This window comes from Phasianus colchicus, chromosome 1 (genome assembly GCF_987193195.1).
Source record: "Phasianus colchicus chromosome 1, bPhaCol1.hap1.1, whole genome shotgun sequence".
NCBI lineage: Eukaryota > Metazoa > Chordata > Aves > Galliformes > Phasianidae > Phasianus > Phasianus colchicus.
This window is the reverse complement of record NC_143436.1, coordinates 2,761,076-2,781,329: the sequence shown is the minus strand read 5'-3', so window position 1 is coordinate 2,781,329 and position 20,254 is coordinate 2,761,076. Positions and strand designations below refer to the sequence as shown.

Here is a 20,254-nt window from a genome sequence, read left to right as displayed (position 1 = left end):
TGTTTTCCTACCTCCAATCCATTTATTTTTCAGTCTGAGATCTTTCTCACAAGAGAAAGTGCTGTTCTTTTAGCCCTTTATCCTCACTGTGTCATATATTATTAATGAAGAAAGACCTTGCTGTTCATGTGCTGCATCAGCCTCTACTATGTTGATTTTTTTTCTTCTTTCATTTAAAGAAAACAAATTCACATCTATGCCTCTGCTTCATCCGGGAGTGAATGGATTGTAAAAGGAACAAGGCTGTGGTTTAGCAATTAGGGCTCAGGACTCAAAGTCACTGAGGTTACAGTTCTGGGGGAGATTTGCCATTGTTTGTTCTGATGAAGTTCCTCCTAAATGAGGTGATTATTGTAGCTGTCAGGAATTAAAAGGTAGGACACATTGATTTTATCCCCACTGCAATCTCCAGGACGTGCCGGTACAGAGCAGTCAATGTGAATTGCCAATTAAGAAAAAAACAATATTGGCAAGTTTGAGGAAAAAACTCCCTCCAGCCAGTGCATAACACTCCTGCCATTCAAATCACCATCCTCAAGCAAAAGCATTAGCAAACCTGCCCAGAAAATTGACAAAGATAAGCTTTTTTTTGGCGAAGCTAGATAGCAAATTGTAGCACTGAGAGCCTGTCTGCACAGGGGAAATGGAGCAGAACTGCTATAAAGGAATACACTTCATGTGCACAACCTATCTCAAGATAAAAATCATTCTGCTTTGGAATAATTTTTTTCTGCTGTGAAAACACAGCAGTTATTCAGGAATGTCTTTTATTTCAGAATCAAAGTGCCTACACTTTAACATATTCTGCCATTTTTCTAATGAAAATAGATACAGCCATTGATAATATAAAGATGCTTCCACAATAGCTACTGTGGAAATCTTCGCCTTGAAAATAAGACCTGGAAATACCATGTTTTCAATTACCTTATATTTCAAATACAGCGTGCATAAATGGGTACAGTTAACTCACATGGAAATTTCAGCAGTTTTCCTGCAATTAAAAATAATTAATGCGTGGCTTTGGGCTGAAGAAACAGGTCCAGAATAGCAGCCAGGAATAGCGTCTTTGACATGATGGAGTGAACTTGGTTTAGAGAATTCCTAGTGGCTATTAGTATCTGGATATCTATTACTACACTTGGTAGATAATTTCTACTCTTGTGACAACAAACCTGAGTCCTGAGTGGTGCTTTCAATGTGAGATCTAAGAGTAGTTAGGGGAGATATCTTTACTCTTCGTTTGCAAATAGGGAAAGGCAGGTAACAGTGGTAAGATAACATTTTTGATGCTGCCCAGAAAAATGACCTTTTATTTTCTAACCTCTGAATACATAGCATACACTTCCCTTTTTCTATTTTTTAAGGGAGATGGTACTGTGGCAGGACATGCAGCTTATGGATAGTAAAACAAACAGACTTGACAAGGAGTTTGGCCTTCAGTAAGCATCAAAGATCCAGAAAGCTCCCACCTGAATCTGGCTTATCATGGAATGGCTTGAAGTGGAAAGGACCTTAAGGAACATTTAGTTCCAATTCCTACCTGCGCAAATGGGTGGGCATGAAATTCAAACATAGAGGCACTGATGTTCTGGTAACTCCTTACAGATGTAATTGCAGTCTGTCGGTCCAAGGCCTCACCATGCTGTATAGGGCTGCAGTCAGATATTCAGCTCAAAAATCTTATCATGTCTCTGTCCCAGACTTCTATCAGCCCTCTCTTACCAGAGGAAAACATCCCTCTCTTCAATCATACCTTAATGACATCCTCCCTTTTTGATGTACGTCAGGATGTACATTTATGAACAACTGCTTAGAAGAATAAAATTTCATCAGAAATCTATGACCAACACCTGCATCAAACCAGAGCGACGCGTTACTTTCACACACAAAAAGGCCAAATGTCCCCTAGTTTAATGTTTTTGCTGCTCACTCCGGATTGTATAACACTGTACTCTTAGTGATGACATGTTTTGTGTGTTTAAAATCCTATGTGCAACCACAGCTGCCCCACTTGGCTGAGCCCACCTAGTGCCTCCATTCTGGGCTCCTGTCAGGGGAGTGGGCAGACGTGGCCCTTTAAGCTTTAACCCAATCACATTAATATCCAGAACAAAAAATGCATTCCCCGGTGAAAACAGCTGTTAAAAAGAGGTGACTCTTCTTATTCAGCGGGGTTTTAGAAAGGTAAGTCAAGCTGAGAGCAGCGGGGAGGAACTGGGAAGAGCCACAACCCTGAGTCAGCCTGAGGCTGAAGCAGCGCCACAAAAACTACAGCTCCCAGAAGGCACCGCGGCGCCCCCGCACGATGCATAGAAGCTTGATACCTCCCGCCCTGCCTTCCCCAGCCTTCTATTGGGTGGAAGCCCGCTTCCCTTTCTTCTGATTGGTTGCAGTGCCAGCAGGGGCGGTTGCTCTGTGTTTGAAGGGGGCGCAAGATGGCGGCGGGCGAGGCGGTGGGACGCTACCGGAGCAGCATGAGCAGGAGCAAGGACCCTTCGGGGCTGCTCATCTCTGTGATCAGGTATGGGCGGCGCGGCTCTGCCCCGCAGCCTCCCGGCCCGCTCTCAGGACCGAGCTCGGGCTGTATGCGGGCCTTGTGGTGCTGTGAGGGCCTGCAGAGCTCGGGGTCGTTGCAGGGCCCAGACAGCTGTGAGGAGGGCTCTGGGCTGGAGTGGGGCCTCCTCTGCTTGTGCCCTCATGAGCCCTCATCTGCTGTGCTGCGTTCAGCTCAGGGCCCCCCCGGCGTAAGGAGGGAATACAGAGGAAGCTATGAAGGTACTCAGAGGATGGAGCACTTCTCCTATGAGTAAATGCTGAGAGAGATGGGGCTGTTCAGCCCGGGGAAGAGAAAACTCCAGGGAGACCAAATAGTGTCCTTCCTTCCAGCACCTAAATGCAGCCTGCAGGAAATTGGGAATAGTCCCTCTGTTAGGAAATGTAGTGACAGTGCAAGGGGTAATGGGTTCACACAGAAAAGAGGTGGGTATAGATTAGGGATCTGGAAGAAATTCTTTACAATGAAGGTGGTGAGGCCACAGTACAGCTGCCCGTAGAACCCATGGGTGCCCCATCCTTGGAGGTGTTTAGGGCCAGTTTGGGTAGTGCTCACTTTGAGCATTCTGATCCTGCTCTAATTGTCCATACCCATGGCAGGAAGTTGGAAGTAGGAAATTTTTGAAGTGTTTTCCAACCCAAGACATTCTGTGATTCCACTGTTTTCAGCATCCAGAGGTCGGAGGAGTGATGCCTGCAGTGAGCACCAGCCTTGTGCCATACTGGGAGAGTCAAGTCACAGTCTCCCTACTGCTGTAGAATCTGTAGTTTACTCTCATCTGCCAACACACAGCAGTACTGAGTATAAAATAAGGCTGGTTGAAAATAAGGCTTGACTAGGAAGTCCAGTATGTGTTCAGGTTGGATATTAGGAAGCACTGGAACAGGCTGCTCAGGAAGGTGGTGGAGTTCCTGGAGGTGTTCAGGAAACATGGAGGTTTGGCACCGGGGGACATTGTTTAGTGGGCATGGTGGGGATAGGTTGGTGGTTGGACTAAATGATCTTAGTGGTCTTTTCCAGCCTTAATGGTTCTGTTGTTCTATGACTCCATCCTATTTTAGGATGTGTGAGTGGAAAAAGTGCCACCTCAGCTTGTCTCACTGCCTCGCAGGAGTGACAAGAAAGCAGTTGTCTAGTCATGTTCTGATTATTGATTTTTGTCTGCCCTTGTTCCTACGCTTTCCTCTCCTGAAATCTGATTCTGTGATTATCTTGGAGCCAAGCAAGACCTGGCATTTTGCTATTTCCCTCGATGCCTTTTCTAAGTGCTTGTAAGTCTTTTTTGGGTAGCTTCCACTCAGTGAGTTGGCAGCTGATTTCCCACACTTAAGCTTTGAAATACTGGTTTTATATACACTTTCCAAGGTGGGTGTAGGCAGCAGGCGGTCCTACTACAGTGATACTGTGCCTTGTAATGAACTTACGAACTTCAGTTCCTACTTTGCAAGAAACTACATTGCTAGAAACTGTAGTTATTCTACTTTGGAGAAGTTATATTAGTAATGATTCAGTATCCAGCACGTGTAATGATGTAGTATTGAAGTACTGTATGAATCATAGTGTTTAGGGCTGAATTCTATTCCTTTTCATTATTTCTGGAAGCTGGTCTTTCAGATCTTGCAAACTCGAGGTAGATGGCAACCAAACAAAGCATCTGCTTCACTGCTCTGCTTGGCCTTCTCACGATCATGACTGCGGTCTTGGAAGTGTGTGCTAATAGGTAACAAAACATCGTGCTGAAAAATGAATAAAAGGTGATGCTAACACAGGCTTACAACTGTTTTGCTTGTTAGTTTTATGTGGAAAAACAGCTGTAAAAAAAAAAAATATATATATATATATGTATTTAAATTGGAGTTACATGTATATGTAATGCAAACTATTTTGGAGATAAGTCTATATACACTGATGGTAGTAGTGTAGTGTAGTGTATGTTGACAGCTTTTTAGTTCGTGTATAACAAGTGGTGAATAGCCAAGTATGTGTCTATGAAAATTTTATATCCAGCCCTATGTACTCTCATGGGTGCAATTGTTTGAGTTTACGTGGAATGCTTGTATAATATATAACATGGGTAGTTGTGAAAAAAGCATCACAAAAATCAGGCGTCTTACCTGGATCCTGATTTTTTTTTTTTTTTTTTTTTTTTTTTTTCCTGTGTACTTGTGCCTTGCATTTGGCCAAAGGTAGATAGTGTGAATTTCAAGTGTGTTATGCTTATTATTTCTTTGTCAGCCTCGAGTTTGAATAAGTGGGAGAGGCAGTGCGGTAGGTCCTAGCTGGGTAATTTTCACTTACAGAAAATACAGTAAATTGTGAGTAGTGGAAGAATGAATAGTATAAATTAATTGCTGCTGCATTTTCTCTAATAACCTTCCTTTTTTTTTTTTTTTTTGGCATATTTTCTATAATTTCCAACAGAAATTTAAGAAGAATTGTAAGGGATTTCCAGATTTCTACTTCAATACATTTAAACTTCTTGTTTCTTTTAATAATATAAAATGAGAATGAGTGTTAAGTTCTTACTGAGTAAGAAATCATATTTGTCTAATTATCTTTGGCTTACATGCACTGATACCTTAGTCAGCTGACGTCCAGCATTTAGATGCAACACTGAGGATATTGACTTTATTAAATTAGAATTATTCAATAGAACAGCCTGATAGCTGAACCTCCAAAATGTAATTAGACCTTAGTGTGAATGTGGATGTTCTCTGCAGTGCTTGCTGAGTAGCGTTGAGCCAGACCATGAAAAGCTGAAGGTAGAATTGACTGCAAAGGAAGGAAGAAGTGTTGTGTTAATATTCACGTTTCTTACAGTTAGCCAAGTACAAAAAGCAAATGGGACGTGAAGGAATTTCAATCAGTTTTCTCTGTGTGTTGTTTTGGTATGGCAGCTTGGGTGAACATGAGCCTTTTAAGCAACAGGTGACATTACTTGCTGTTTTGTGTGTTCATAAAATACCACTGGCAAACAACTTCAGACCTGGGTGAGTTGAATTTGTCTTTCTTACGACTTCACTCAACTTCAGAAAGATATCAAAAACCTTAACAGTCTGTTGTTGGTTTGAAATGCAACAAAGTTTTCTTTTCTTGATGCCTTTTATTTCCAAACCACTTAAGTGGAGTTTCTCCTGCTGGTCCTTATGCATTCGTTTCCCTCTTTATTTAGAAGGTCTTTATTTAGAAGGCTGTTTACTTCTGTTATTGCTCTGCAAAATACCCTTGAGAGGAAACGATGTATGAAAAGCAGGAAAACTTTGTGTTCTTCTGCTATAAATAAACAAAAGCAGAGTGGCAGGGGAGTTGGACATTGAGTTGGACTCAATGACACCAAGTGAATGCAGACAACAACAAGCTGAGCAGTGCAGTGAATACATTGGGGGGAAGGAGAGCCATCCAGAGGGACCTGGATGAACTGGATAAGTGAGCTCATATGAACCCGATGAGGTTCAGCAAGGCCAAGTGCTTTTGGGCCCGGGCAATCCCAGGTATTTATACAAACTGGGGGAAGAACCCCTTGAGAGCAGTCCTGCGGAGAAGGACTTGGGGGTCCTCATTGTGACCTTCCAGTATTTGAAGGGAGCGTATAAACCAGGAATGGGAATGGCTGTTTATAAATGTGGATAGTGATAGGACAAACGGGAGTGGTTTTAAACTAAGATAGCAGAGGTTTAGGTTAGATATTAGGAGGAAGTTTTTCACCCAGAAGGTGGTGACACACTGGAACAGGTTGCCCAAGGAGGTTGTGGATGCTCCATCCCTGGAGGCATTCAAGGCTAGGCTGGATGTGGCTCTGGGCAGCCTGGTCTGGTGGTTGGTGACCCTGCACATAGCAGGGGGGTTGAAAGTAGGCGATCATTGTGGTTCTTTTCAACCCAGGCCATTCTGTGATTTTATGATCTCCAGAGGTCCTTCCCAACCCCTGTGATTCTGTCACTCTTCATGCATTCCAGCATTTTACTCTTTTAACAGCAAAGACGGTGAAAGACAGTGTTGTTTAGATCAGCAAACGTGTTTAATTTGCAGAACACTTTGAAATGTGGAGATAAGTGTTTTATAAATATAAATGATTTTATTAATGAAGGGACAATTCCTTATATTTACTCAAGCTAAGTAGCTTTCTATTGCAAGAGACTAATTTACTTTGCTCTGATGTAGGTTTTGGGACTCAGTACTTACATCCCTGGACTCGGAAGGAGCAGAACTGGTATCACTTTTAGTGAGAGTATTTGGGGCCAAATCTCTGTCAAAGCTGTGATGTATTATAGTAGCAGAGAAATTGAGAAATGGCATTTCTTGTAAGCTGGGCTCTGTTTGAAAATAATAGTGCTGTTGCTGCAGGGAAATTAACTACATAAAAGCCAGTATATATGTCCCAGCTCAGTGTTAAGAGTTTGCTTTGTCAGACAAGTTGGTCATTCAGTTTTAAAAAGGAGTGTCAGAGTGTTTCTGAGGTCCTCTGAACCCACAGTAACACTCCTAAACTGTGTCTCTGTAAATGGAAATGTGGACCCATTGCTCATCTTTTCAGTGTTGCCTTCCAGCTATTTTCTGTGCAGGTAATTGAGCTGAAGGAGAAAGCAGCAGGCATGACCATCTTGCTTTTAGTCCCTTATCTGTCCCTGTGAAGTGTCAGCTTTTCCTGTTGCGTTGAGGAACACAGTTGTTTTCTGGGAGTTGTTTCCTGCAGTAGGAGCCATGTGCTGAGCGAGTTCTCCTTGGTTCTCCAGCCGTTGCCAGGCTCCAGTATGGACCAAATAGGAAGAAGCTGTTTCCTGAGTGCAAGGACTCATGTTGCTTGGTAGCCAGAGCACAGAACTGAAGAAAAAATCCTGTGGGGTGATGATATCCTGCGAAGGACATCTTGGAGAGGTGATTTATGGCTCCCAAGTCGTGTGGTGCACATGACTGATGCTCAAGCAGTCTGGCTGAGTCAACGTAGCAAGCCACCGTGCTGAAACTTCCTCTGTGATCCTCATAGTTTCTCATTGGCTGCAAAACCTAATGTCCATCAACTGCAGTTCAAATCACTTAACCATGGCAAATCACATCTTACAGCCCAGAAGTGAGTTGTTTTATGGTGTTATGCTGTGATTGTGTTTCAAGCCCAAAACTATGGGAGCATCAGGATGATGCCATGTGTTCCTTCTATAGGAGTGCTCCCAGGAGTGAGTGATGCGTTCTTGGGCACAGTGTATGTATATTCATTGTAATAAGTCTCCTAAAAGTAGGGAGTGTTTGGGAATACGATTGTTTGCACAGTGCACTAATAAAATCCCCAACTTGGCTGCAGCGTGGGGTGCCTTTTTTCTTTATCCTGAGTCTTTGGGGGATATGAGAGTATCTTCAGTTTGCCGTTGTCCTCACATTGCTGAGATGTGGTGATGGTTTTGGTAAGACATAGCTTGGGGGATTGTGGCTTTTGGAATAGAGTCTAGGTATCAGCTGTGGATGCCCATGTTCATTGAATGGGAGTTGGACCAGATGAGCTTTAAAGATCCCTTCCAACCCAAATGATTCTATGATTCTAGGGTTAAAACGGAGACCAGGAGCTTCTTTTAGAGAAGTCCAATACTCATCATGTGGGCTGTCACACTCCTCTGAAAAGCAGTGCAGAGAACGGAGGACGTTCTGTTCATTTGCTGGGGAACCACTTAGGGAATATATATTTATATTAATCTTTCAGAGGACAAATGTGTATGTATATTGATTTTCTTAACCTTTTGTTTTGTTGGTAGCTGGTTGAAGCAGCTTTTGTAGTCTGAAACAAGCAACCTGGCATTTAGCAAATGCTATTTTTTTTTTGAAAGACCTTGTCAGATTTTTAATTGGTGCATGTCTGCCTTTTGTTTATTGTTGGGTGTTTTTCTTTCCAATTAAAGGTTTCTGTTTTTTTAAAACTGGCCTTTAATAGCTGCTTTAATTGGGAGAAAACAAACTTTAGCACTGACTCCATAAGACCTTACTGAAATGTTTTAGCTAAGTTTTCACACAGGCAAACGTGTATGACAGATGTCAAGGAGAACTAAAAGTGAGACAAGATGCAGTGCGCTTCCTACTTTTATGTCTGAGGGGGTTGAAATTATGGGCAAAAACCTTGAACATATTTTATTTTTCACAACTGAAATTCTCCTTTTCCCTTTTAATAGGTTTTGACCATTATTTTCATTACATTTACAGTGAACTTGGTTAAATGGTTTCTTACTAATGACCTGGCATTTGATCGTTTCTTTCTGTCTGAAGCAATAGAAGTGAGATCCCAGTTTGTGATGTGGGGTGAGTGAGATGGATGTATAGCTGTTACATTTGGGAAATAGCTGCTACAAGAAATAAAGCTGAGTTACTCTGATCTGTATGTACTGTAATGGTCTCTTAAAACCACTTTTATTGCAAATGGTGTTTTTCAACATTATAGAAGCAGCAGTTCTAAAATATAAGTAGCTTGGAAATGCATTGAAAAGAACTTGCGTATGACAGAATATGGTTCTAAACTATCAATTTGCCTGAAGTGATCTTAGGACAGTTGTATAAAACGTGTGCTAAGCATTGAATTGCAGCTTGGCACAGACACTTGGGTTAAAGAGCAGCAGATAGGTTAGGGTACAGGTGTGAATAGACAACAATATAGAAGAGCACGATGTGTGTGACCACACTTTGTTAAATCTCGAGGCATAGAGCCTTGCAGCTTTTATTTCAACTGTAAGCAACACACAGCACAGCACTGGTGTTTTCACAAAACAAGGAAGCAGAAAGAGGCGGTTTTGTTAATAAATGATTATTAGTTCTGTGCTTTCAACTTTTGCAATTACATCCCCTCTACCAGCTCTCACTTTCAGCGCAAGATTGAAACATTTAAGTTAATAACAAAATTTGCAAAGCCTCTCGCTTCTGGATGCGGTGCTGCAGGGATGGATTCACAACGCAGGGTGACCAGCAGCCCTCAAGCATTCCTCTTTTTATCATCCAGCCACCAGGTCCTGGTCATGCTGCACAGCTTGTACTCATGCAGATTTGAAAGTATTGATGCTTAGGACTTCATTTTTCTCCTGGGTGCACAGTGATTCATGTAATCGCTGTGCTGAATGTGTGGTTCTCAGAGGAATTGCACTGAAAGGAAATGAGTGCCCGTGGGCACCTGGACATGTATGACGTGCTTGCCTGTGCAGTATTTGCACGGGCTGGATGGTTTTAGTGGTCTTTTCCATCCTCAATGATAGCAAGATTCTTTTATCAAAGTGGTCATCTTAAATGTGTGCAGTTCAATCCTTCTTTTTCTTCCAGGAATGAACCCATTGCTGACCATACCTGTGTAGCTTGTACTGGCCTGGAGAAGTTGGATTAAAGGGTGGTTAATGTAATATATTATAATAAATAATAATAAATAAATAATAATAAAATAAGAATAAAAAGTTCTGATGATATGTGCTCTTCAGCATCTTCATCAATGACACACATGATGGCATTCAGCGCATTCCCAGTGAGTTTGCAGACGACACCAAGCTGAGCGGTGCAGCGGATAGACACGCTGGAGGGAAGGGAAGGCATCCAGGGGGACCTGGACAGGCTGCAGAAGTGGGCCCATGAGAGCCTAATAAGGTTCAGCAAGGCCAAATGCAAAGTATTGCACTTGGATTGGGGCAATCTCAGGTATTTATACAGACTGGGGGAAAATCTCCTTGAGAGTAGCTCTGCAGAGAGGGACTTGGGGGGGTCCTAGTGGACGAGAAGCTGGATGTGAGCCAACAGTGTACGTTTGCAGCCCAGAAGGCCAACTGTGTTTCGGGCTGCATTAAAAGAGAAGGGACCAGCAGGGAGAGGGAGGTAAATTGTCCCCCTCTACTCAGCTCTTGTGAGGCCCCATCTGGAGTACTGTGTCCAGGCCAGGGGTCCCCAGTACAGGAAGGATGTGGAGCTCTTGGAGCAGGTCCAGAGGAGGGCCACTAAGATGATCAGAGGGCTGGAGCACCTCTCCTATGAGGAAAGGTTGAGGGAACTGGGCTTGTTTACCTTGGCTCCTGAGAGACCTCACTGTACCTTCCAATATTTGAAGGGAGCATATAAACAGGAGGGGGAACGGTTGTCTATGAGGGTGGATAGTTATAGGACAAAGGGGAGTGGTTTTAAACTGAGACAGGGAGGGGGGTTTAGGTTAGATATTAGGAGGAAGTTTTTCACACAGGGGGTGGTGACACACTGGAGCAGGTTGCCCAAGGAGGTTGTGGATGCCCCATCCCTGCAGGCATTCAAGACCGGGCTGGATGTGGCTCTGGGCAGCCTGGTCTGGTGGTTGGTGACCCTGCACATAGTAGGGGGGTTGAAACTAGATGGTCATTGTGGTCCTTCTCAACCCAGGCCATTCTGTGATTTTATGATATTTATTTAGATGGTTGTAGACTCAGCCTTTTCACTACAGCTGCCGTGCATGAATGTGCAAGTCCTCAATGATAAAAGATCATTAATTTCTGTTGAAAGTGCTCTAACCAACTGTGTAAGCAGCATGAAAGATTAATAAAATGTAAGCAGAGAAGGAAAATGTTTTATAATGCTCTGTTTACTTTCTGTGTTTAACAGCATTTTGAAGAGACTCAGTTCTGCTGTTTCCCATAGCAAAGGAGTGAGTTATTGCTCTGTTTTCACAACAGAGATCTGTTAGTCTGGAGGCTGGATACCCTGTGTTCCTCTTGCTGAGGAAGGAGCATGCTGGTCCCACATTTCACTATTTTTATTTTATTTTTTAATAGGATAAAATCCCTTACATTTTTGTAGCCATTTTACAGTAATAACCTGTTTTCTGCAACTATTGACTTGTACGGTGCAGCTTCTGACTGCTTTCTTTCTGGCACCATGAGCATTTTAACTCATGTCTTCAAAATTTATTGGGAAAAATTGAGCAACCTGTGAAAGTGATGAGAAGGCATTGTGTGTTGCTACTGAGTTAAATTGTTAAATACCTTTTGGATTCTTTTCTTCTTTCCAGACTGTTTCAAGCAGCCTTTTTATTTCCTTCTGAAGAAACTTTTTATGGTGGTTTCAATGGGATTCTGCAGAGGTATTAAAACATGTATTCTCAGATTCTACGTTTCGAGGTTAAATAGTGCTGGAAGCTGTAGATCACTCCATTTGGGACTTGTCTTTAAGACTGCAATTTTCAATTATAAAATTCAAATAAGTCTATTTGGTTTAATGAATCTCTGGAAATTTATCGAGCAATGTAGGCAGTGGGCTGTTCTTGTCCCACGGTGCTCAACAACTTTCTTCTCATTGTGCTGTGTTGAAATGCAGCCTCCTGAGGTCTCAGGCTGGCACAGCAGAGGGGGGGGAAAACCTGGTGAGCTCCAGTGTGTTTTTTTGCTCCATATGTGGTTTAAGTTGTGTTTTATTCTAGTTAAATCTTAGAATGGTTTGTGTTGGAATGGACCTTTCAGATCATGTAGTTCCAACCCCACTGCTACAGGCAGGGATTCCTCTCTCTAGACCAGATTGCTCAAAGCCCCGTAATAAATAATGTCATACCTCTGGTAGCATCCTCATAAAACATGTTTGATCTTAAATGCTCAGTGTTGTCAGGATGAAACCTGATCTTTGAAATGAGCAGATCCGAGCCCTGTGTGATATTATCTTCTGGAGGAGGAAAAAGCATTAATGAGTGAATGCATTTTCCTCTGAAGCTTCTTGAACGGCACTTGGATGTATCTTCCATGCATGTCAGACCAATGCTTTATCCTCCCAACAACCTACACTTGGATTATTTATAACTTGGCAGCCTCTGAGTAAGTGGCTAATTAGGGTTGTTTCTGCTGGACAGATGAGATGTGGGCAGACGCTCTCAGCTTGTTTTTTTTCTTTTCCCTTTCCCATGCATCCTGATCCTTTCTCTCTCATTCACCTGCAGTTGTTTCTTGTCTGCTGGATTTCCTCCCACAAAAAGCCTGGGCTGTTGATCTGTGTAGCCAGTGGTGTGGCTGCCTCCAGGTGTTAGTGCAGCCATCGATGTCTGGCAATGATCACAAGGGTTCAAACCAAAGTAGTAAAGCAAATGCTGTAATGGATGCGTGGCCACAGTCATCAGCGAGAGACACTATGAGGAGTAACAAGATTGTAATGAGTTTCTTTTTACTCTCATTTTTTTCTTTCACAGTGAATTCTCCTTGGCACACTGCAGCCAATTCCTGCAGAGAGGAGTGTGGTCTTTCTAGACATCCACTTTGCTCTGTTAAAATGATTATTTGCTGCTTCTAGCAACTGCTTTCTTCATTTAACCCCAGGCATCCTTTGGTCAAAAATTCTGTGGAGGCCAAGGCTATGCTTTGAGAGAGAGAGAGATTTTCCTGCATCCTATATAGATTTGTTGTGTTCTGTTTATTAAGGACTTGGTGTAACGTAAAAAACAAATCCCTCCAAAAGGTTGGATTTTCCCCCATCCTGTAGTGGGCACATCAGGGCCTTCTTCTATAGAATGATTCCTGGCATTGTTTTTCCTGGAGGAAAAGGTACTAACATAAGGGAGTCATGTAAGTTGGACACGCTTTAAGCATAGCCTCCGCTTTCACCATGACAAGTTTTAAGCCTAGCTGTGTTGTGTGCAGTTGATACCACAAGCTGTCTGTATTATTGTGGCTTTAAGAGTGTTTGAAAGCAAGGAACTGTTAGGCTTAACAAAGCATAGGATATGGTACTGAGCAATAGTGAAACAGGTGGCAGAAAGTTTGCTGGGGATTGCTGTTAAAAGTGGAGCTTTGTTTGCTCCCCTGCTGATGTAGCACTCGCAATTATGTTTTGTCAAATGTTCATTTTCTCAATCAAGTGAGAAATATTTCAGTTTGATCAGCTTGCCTTTTTTTTTGTTGGTGCTTCCCACTGTCTTTAATGAGTGTTTTCATGTGAACAAGCGATGCTGACTGAAGGCAAGTGAATTGCACTTGTGAAGAAACTTGGTGCAGGCGTGATGGAGTCTCCCTCCTGGATTTCCAAACCTCACCTGTGCATCATGCTACTCTTTTCTGTCTTGAGCTCTTGTGTACCTGATCTGATCACGGAATCGCACGCGGCTTGGGTTGGAAGGGACCTCAAGAGTCATCAAGTTCTAACCCCTATGCTGCAGGCAGGGTCACCAACCTCCTCATTTCATACCAGACCAGGCTGCTTCTCTGTTGGGGAACAGAGGAAGAAGGGACTTTGCAGGGATGCCCAGATGCTGTAAACCCACAACAGTGTTCACAAGGGGGCTGACCAGTCCTTTCCTACCAAATAAGCTTTGTACCTCCCCACAAGGACTGCGTGTTGCAGGTGCTCGCTTAACATTAATTTTCTGGGGTGCACACTTGGGCACAGAATATGTGTCCTTTCACTTTGATGCAATAAAAAATTCTACAGTAACATAATGCCTACATAGTGTTACTATGAGGTTCTCTGTGCAAAAGAAATTTGCTAGTCAAGAAACAGGTATTTAAAACTGTTTACAATCCATAGCTTAGCAGTAATCATCATTAGCAGGGCTGGCTTTAGGGTAGGTAAAATAGGCAGGCAGTTAATCCACCCAGCTTCACTAGAGGCATCAGGGAAAGCAAATTTGCAGAAATGAAACATCTATTATTCATTATCATTTCCTCTTAAAATTGGCACTTAATGTGGGCGAGCAAAAAAACTTACCCATCTGCCCTATGGGACAGAATAAAGCCTTTGGTAACACGGGGCTTACAGGACTGATTGGTGCAAGTAGAAATTCTTGTTGAGTCTGAAATCTAATTGCTGCTGGCCCTGTAACTTTGAGATTGCTGCCTGTGCCTGTAAATGAATGGTCTTAAAGGTTAATGCTAAATTCTTTTTTTGCAGAGATGTCAGATACAGGAGTGGGGGGCTAACTAAGTACAGGATTTAAAGGCAAAATACACTGCAGTGAATGAAGCAGTGGGGTTTTGAGATGAAGTAAGAACGATATGGAGTGCATCTTGAACCCACGTTCAGAAGACCAAGAGCTTGTGTGTACTGTAAGGGCATGCAGAGCTTTGCAAAGCAAGGAGGTTGGCCTGAGCATTCAGAGCTGAGGAATCCAGGGATTTCTCTGTCCAGGAACTCTCCTGTTTATTGTCCTGTGTAGAATAAAATGGGGGGTATCACAAAGCACAGTTGCTTGTCTGATGCTTCAGTATGAGGTTTGCTATTGTGGTGATGGATGCTAAAACCAAATCTTCAGTGTTAAGAAAAATTCTGAAGTTGAAAACGCTGATTGAGCATCCTAATTGTTCATGGATCCCTTTGGGAGGAAGGCAAACTTCTTTCTTAAATTTTCTTAAGGCACCACAGTATTTGAGCCTTTGCTGTATGTATTTCTGTGAGCAAACCAAACACTTAGTGGCCATAAAGCTTTGTGCCTGGTAGTAAGCATCACCAGCTGAAGTGGCAGCACATAAAGATGTACAGTTCTGCTGTTGCTTTGCAGTGGTGTTTTTTTTACTGAGTGCAGCAGGATACCTCAGAATAAGCACTTTTTTTTAGCTGCCCTGGTGGGTATTCTCAGTTGGCACTCATCCTCATCACAGAGCGACAGAGTAAAGTCATCTGTTGTGCATTTCATTCACATCAGATCTTATTTTGAAGTGATTTGGCACAGATAAGGAACATGGGTGTTACATGAACACTAAATCATGTGCAGCATGCTTTCTGTGGTGCTGGGAGCTATGATGTGAAACCCTGCTTTGGGGCTGGAGTTCATTTGGAGCTCAGAAGTACAGCGTTACGAAGGGAGGTGAATCTCTCCATAGTTTTGCAGCTGCTCAGTTCTGTGCAGCATTTCTGTACCACTGTAGTTATCTCTTGTGCCACATGACGTGTACCACAATGGTGTTTGTTTTCTTTTGCTGTTGAATAGCTTAGTGAAAATTGTGTTCTTTCAGTTCACAACAATGGAAGAAATTTATTAGCTTGTGAAATAACAATGGCTTGTTTTCTGTGCTTTTTAGATCAGAAGGCTGCGTTGAGTTCTGGGCATGGTTTGAAGAGAGTTTACAGCTCCTGTTTTCCTTATCTTCCTCCTCAAATGAATCCATTACACTCTAGGGGTAAATTTATAGATGGGATGGTGTCAGAAATCTGGTATCCCAGCGTTCGGAATTGCTGTTTAGTTTTTGATGACTACAATCTGTTGAACTGCTGGAAAGCAATAGGTGAAGGTGGATTCAAATATACCAGGGCAGCCTGATCTAGCATTAGATATGGAGGTTGGTGGCCTTGCATGCAGCAGGGGGGTTGGAGCTTCCAGATCCTTGAGGTCCCTTCCAATCCAAGCCATTCTGTGATACTTGAGGTTCTCATTTGTCCCATTGTGCTTTGTTCCTTCATCCGCAGTGCTGAGGAAGGAGGATCAGAGCTGCAGGGGTCGTTCTGTTTTCTAGAATGATGCAGTCTTGTCTCTTGCAGAAATGGTAGAGCTGGTAATTACATTTTGTCAAAGTGGATGCATTTTCTTTTGTATTTACCTTTAGAAATAAGTGATTCCTGTCTCAGTCGAGGCATCTTGCTGGATGACGGTGCTTCAGGGCTCCTGCAGAAGTCTTTTCACTTACTCCCTGTCTTGGTCGTTTGAATTGGGTGCTGGAAAGCAGAGGTGAAAAATGCTTCTGACCTAAAGATCAAATTCTACTTGTCGTCTTTTTTATGAGCAAGTTTTTCACTTGGGGTGGTGACACACTGGAACAGGTTGCCCAAGGAGGCTGTGGATGCCTCCATCCCTGGAGGCATTCAAGGCCAGGCTGGATGTGGCTCTGGGCAGCCTGGTTTGGTGGTTGGTGACCCTGCACACTGAAACTGGATGATCATTGTGGTTCTTTTCAACCCAGGCTATTCTGTGATTCTACTGGAATGAATAGTCCCAATGGACTTTTGAAATTAACCTAATGGCATTGTGTATTCACTCACACTGGGGAAGTAGCAAGGTTTGTTTCATTCTTGCAGGAAATATGTTGTGCATCGCATGATTAAAAACATAGCCGGGATTTTGCCTGATTATCTTCCCCATCCTTCTTCAGTGAAAGCAGCTTCACTAAATTAAGCATTTGTACAATCTGTATTTTTAACTATGTAAATTCAAAAGGGGCAATGAGATTTGGCTGAATGGATTTCTGTTTTACTGTAGCATAAAACGTCTCTTTTCAGACTAACATCCAGTTGGAATTATTCTAATCCAATTGAGCTCTTGCTAATGAGACAGGCATATGCAGCCATCCAGCTGCCAAGTACAAATTACAGGTATTTTACAGGAGAGGCGGATTCTCATTTAGTAAAATGAAATCGAAAAAACAACTGAGCTGATCAGGGAACCCTTCTGGAAATCCCCACCGAGTTCATAACATATATATACTTGGTATGCAGACTGACATTTTTTCTGTTTGTCGTGTGTTTTCAATGCTTCTGCTTTTCAGGGAGTTCTGAGAAGCTGATGTAGATTTATTGTTTGGTAATCCTGTCCTGTTTTGTAATTCTCCCCTTCAAAGTTCTTGCTGCAAAGTTCCTTTCCCAAACAGTTCTGATCATTTCTATTTGGCAAACAGTGTGTTGACTTTTCTTCTTCCTTGCCACACATTTTAATAGAACTGAAGCAAAGAATGCCCTTGGCTTACTTTTCTGCAGTGTTAGCAGGAACATGTATAATCTCAAGAATATTAAGTATTCCTTGCTTTGCTCTTTGCTGTGCAGAACAAGAAAAAGTGGCTCCTGTACCGAGGGGCTTATGAAATTCAGGTGTACAGAGTAATGTTTGAGATTCAGAGTGACAGGGCTCCTTTTTGTAGTTTCAGGTGTCACTAGACTTCAAGGATTTAACATTGTGGATTTATTTTTTTTAAAGGAGAAGAATAAATGGTAACAAATTGCTTGAGTAGAGAGAAAGTGGTTCATTTTGGTTGAAGTAGGTGAAATTAAGGCTCAGCATATTGGCACTGTAACTGGAGAAGAAGAGAAGAAAGGTCTTGCTGCTGGCTATGAGCAATTGAAAACGTTCTTTCAAATATGTTGCAGAAATTTGTACCTTAGAACCAGAGTGCAGAAAAATGTAAGTTCTTTTGTGGGGAAAAAATTTAATATGGATTTTTGAAAACTCAAGAAGAGGCATTCTCAGTTTTATAGCACAGTAATTTCTGATGTGGCTCAAAAGAGCTTCATTTCAGCTTCTTTATATATTGCAATTTGTATTTTTAAGTTGAGTTTGCTTTTCTGTAAGTCCTCTTTGATGGTTCTTCAGTGTGTGATTGTGGGATGGATCACACATGCTCTGTTTCTCCAGCTGTCCATCCAGATATCTGTAGTGACAGTTTCTGAAATAAAAACCTTAAACTTCTGAAACTTCATTGGTAAAGTAAATGAAAAACGAGTCTCTGCTGTTGCTCTTCTCACTTGGATCTTGGGTTGTGATCTTAACTTCTGGCTTATCTGTAAGGATTTGCAGGTATTTAAGGCAAATTCATGTGGATGGGATCCCTGTCCCGTCGTAAAATAGCACCTTGGTTTTACCTGGAACTTTGTCAGAATGGATCACTGCTGTCTTGTCTTCACATCTGGGAGCTGAAATACCCTGGTAAGGATGGCAGGCCCTGTGTTGGCCTGTGGTGCATTCATGTTTTTGTGTACATGCACAGGAGTGGGATAACTTCACCTCCAGCTCCTCCAAAATGTCACCCAGCTTTAGGTGATCTAACTTGTGAGAATCTTCGAGGGATAAGAAGACAGATTAGTGGTTAACGTAGCTCAGTAGTTGTTCTCAAACAGTGGCAATACACAGTGTTAGGAGAGTCAGATCTGGCCACTTAGAGCTGCCTGGTGCCTCATACATCTCTAGTGTCTGTGGTTGGTGGATTAGGGAGGTTGTAGGACAACATGAGACCCTCCCAGCCTTCTCTGGACTGAGCAAACCAAGGGACTTCAACTTCTCCCCACATGCTTTCCCTTCCAGGCCTTCCCCCATCTTCATAGCTCTCCTTTGGAGACACTGATGGTTTTATGTCCTTAAATTGTGGCATCCAAACCTGCACCCAGTGCTCAAGGTGAGGCTGAAACAGGTCTCTCTGAGTTTCAGTGAGTACTGCCATAGTGCTATCAGTATACAACTTAGTGATATGTTTCCATTATATGCCTCATTTTGATGATCTTTAAGGTCCCTTCCAATCTAATCTATGACTTCTGAGTTCTGCATCCATAAGACACATCTCCTTTCAGTCTTTTCCAAACTGAAGAGTCTTTGCCTTAGCAGGGAAAACAATTGCTTCATCACTTCCACTGTTTCAGTTGTGTTTTCAAGGCCAACTGAAAACAGACCAGAACTGCACCCATTGCTCAAGCTGTTGACGGAGCAAGGTTTTGCACAGCAGCAGAGCAAGTCCTTTACCTTGCTCTCATCTTGCTGAATTCTGGGTGACTTCTGTGTTTAAACTTGTGCTTCCAGAGAACTAGAAGTGTAGAAAAAGACCTTGGCAGCTACTTTCCCGATATGTGCTGCTGAGGTTCCTGAGCTGAGAATGAATGGACTGAGGCATCGAGACCACAGTGTTCACATTACCCTTTTTTTTTTTTTTTAGCATGGATTACTAGTGTTTTTCATACTACTAATATTACATACTGCTGCTGGCTGTGTTGTGGTTTAAAAGATGAGGTCTTTGAAAGCTGAACACGTTCTTTTACTTGCTTTCTTTTCATTTATTACAGTGTGAACCCAAACTCACAGGTACTGTGTATTCTGTTGCTTTAGCTGTATGCTTAGCTTTGTTTTCTAGCACATCTTCCTACATTAATTTGTTGGAATTGATTACATGACCTCTGCTAACAGTGTTGCAGTGTTTCACTAGAACTCAGTGCGTGTAGTTGCAGCTCCATTGTTTGATGAACCAGAGCTGTGTGTTCACCAGCTAGGGAAGAAAAATGGCCACGGGGACATGGATCTGCCTGCTTAGCTCATTGCAGGGCAGGGGTTTCCCATTTCCACATGGATTCTGTAGCAGGAAAGAGCTGTGTAAAACTGCAGTGGGGGGTGCTCTGCGTGCTAAGCCAGATGTCAGCAGTAGAGCAGTGGCTGTAAGCTAATTTTCTTAATTCCTGCTTTGTTTTCTAACCACTCTATCACTGTTCTTTCTTTCTTTCCAGGTCCTTTTTGCATTATATGAAAATGCTTTGTGTGCAGTAGAAACTAATTGAAATAGATTCTTTGAGAAAACAGTAAGGCATAACTAAGAATGGAATCTTGGTGTAGTAACACGAGAAAGCATTTCTGTAGCTACTATGAAACGTGGTACTTTAAATACTACAAGTAAATCTTATGCATTGGAAGAAGTTAGGTTCTCTGGAATGAGGAGGATGAATGCTTGGTGGACTGGGGGGCCTCATTTCTAGGTGTTGCTTGTACAAAAGCAGAGATGCTCCCTCATCACCTGTAACTATGGCAGCTCTCTGTATTTGGGAGGAGAAGGAAGTGTGAAGAGCCTATACTGATAGTTTGAGCCTTAACAAAGGAGAAGGACTTGGTTCCTCATTTCCATATCGATTTAGGTCTTCTGCCACTGCCATCTGAAAGGGTAAAGGTGTTAGAATTGTGTCAAATAAAATACAACGCCACTTGGGTGCATTGTTATTCAGGGCGTTGTGGGAGGCATTGTGGCTTTAATTCTTCTTTCCTCCTTGATAGTTGACTTGGACAAGTGCACTCATCCTCCTGTT

At 42.5% G+C, this 20,254-nt stretch overlaps 1 protein-coding gene across 2 annotated transcripts in view; it reads left to right on the top strand.

Annotated features, from left to right (window-relative positions):
- The first annotated feature begins 2,130 nt into the window (after positions 1–2,130).
- The window catches only part of EXOC4 (exocyst complex component 4), a 402,320-nt gene continuing 384,196 nt past the window's right edge, over positions 2,131–20,254 (top strand). For both annotated transcript variants that reach the window (XM_031605115.2, XM_031605116.2), the window contains exon 1: positions 2,131–2,521. In XM_031605115.2, coding sequence (XP_031460975.1) covers positions 2,436–2,521 — 86 coding nt within the window. In that variant the 5' untranslated portion in view covers positions 2,131–2,435. The remainder of the gene's footprint in view (positions 2,522–20,254) is intronic.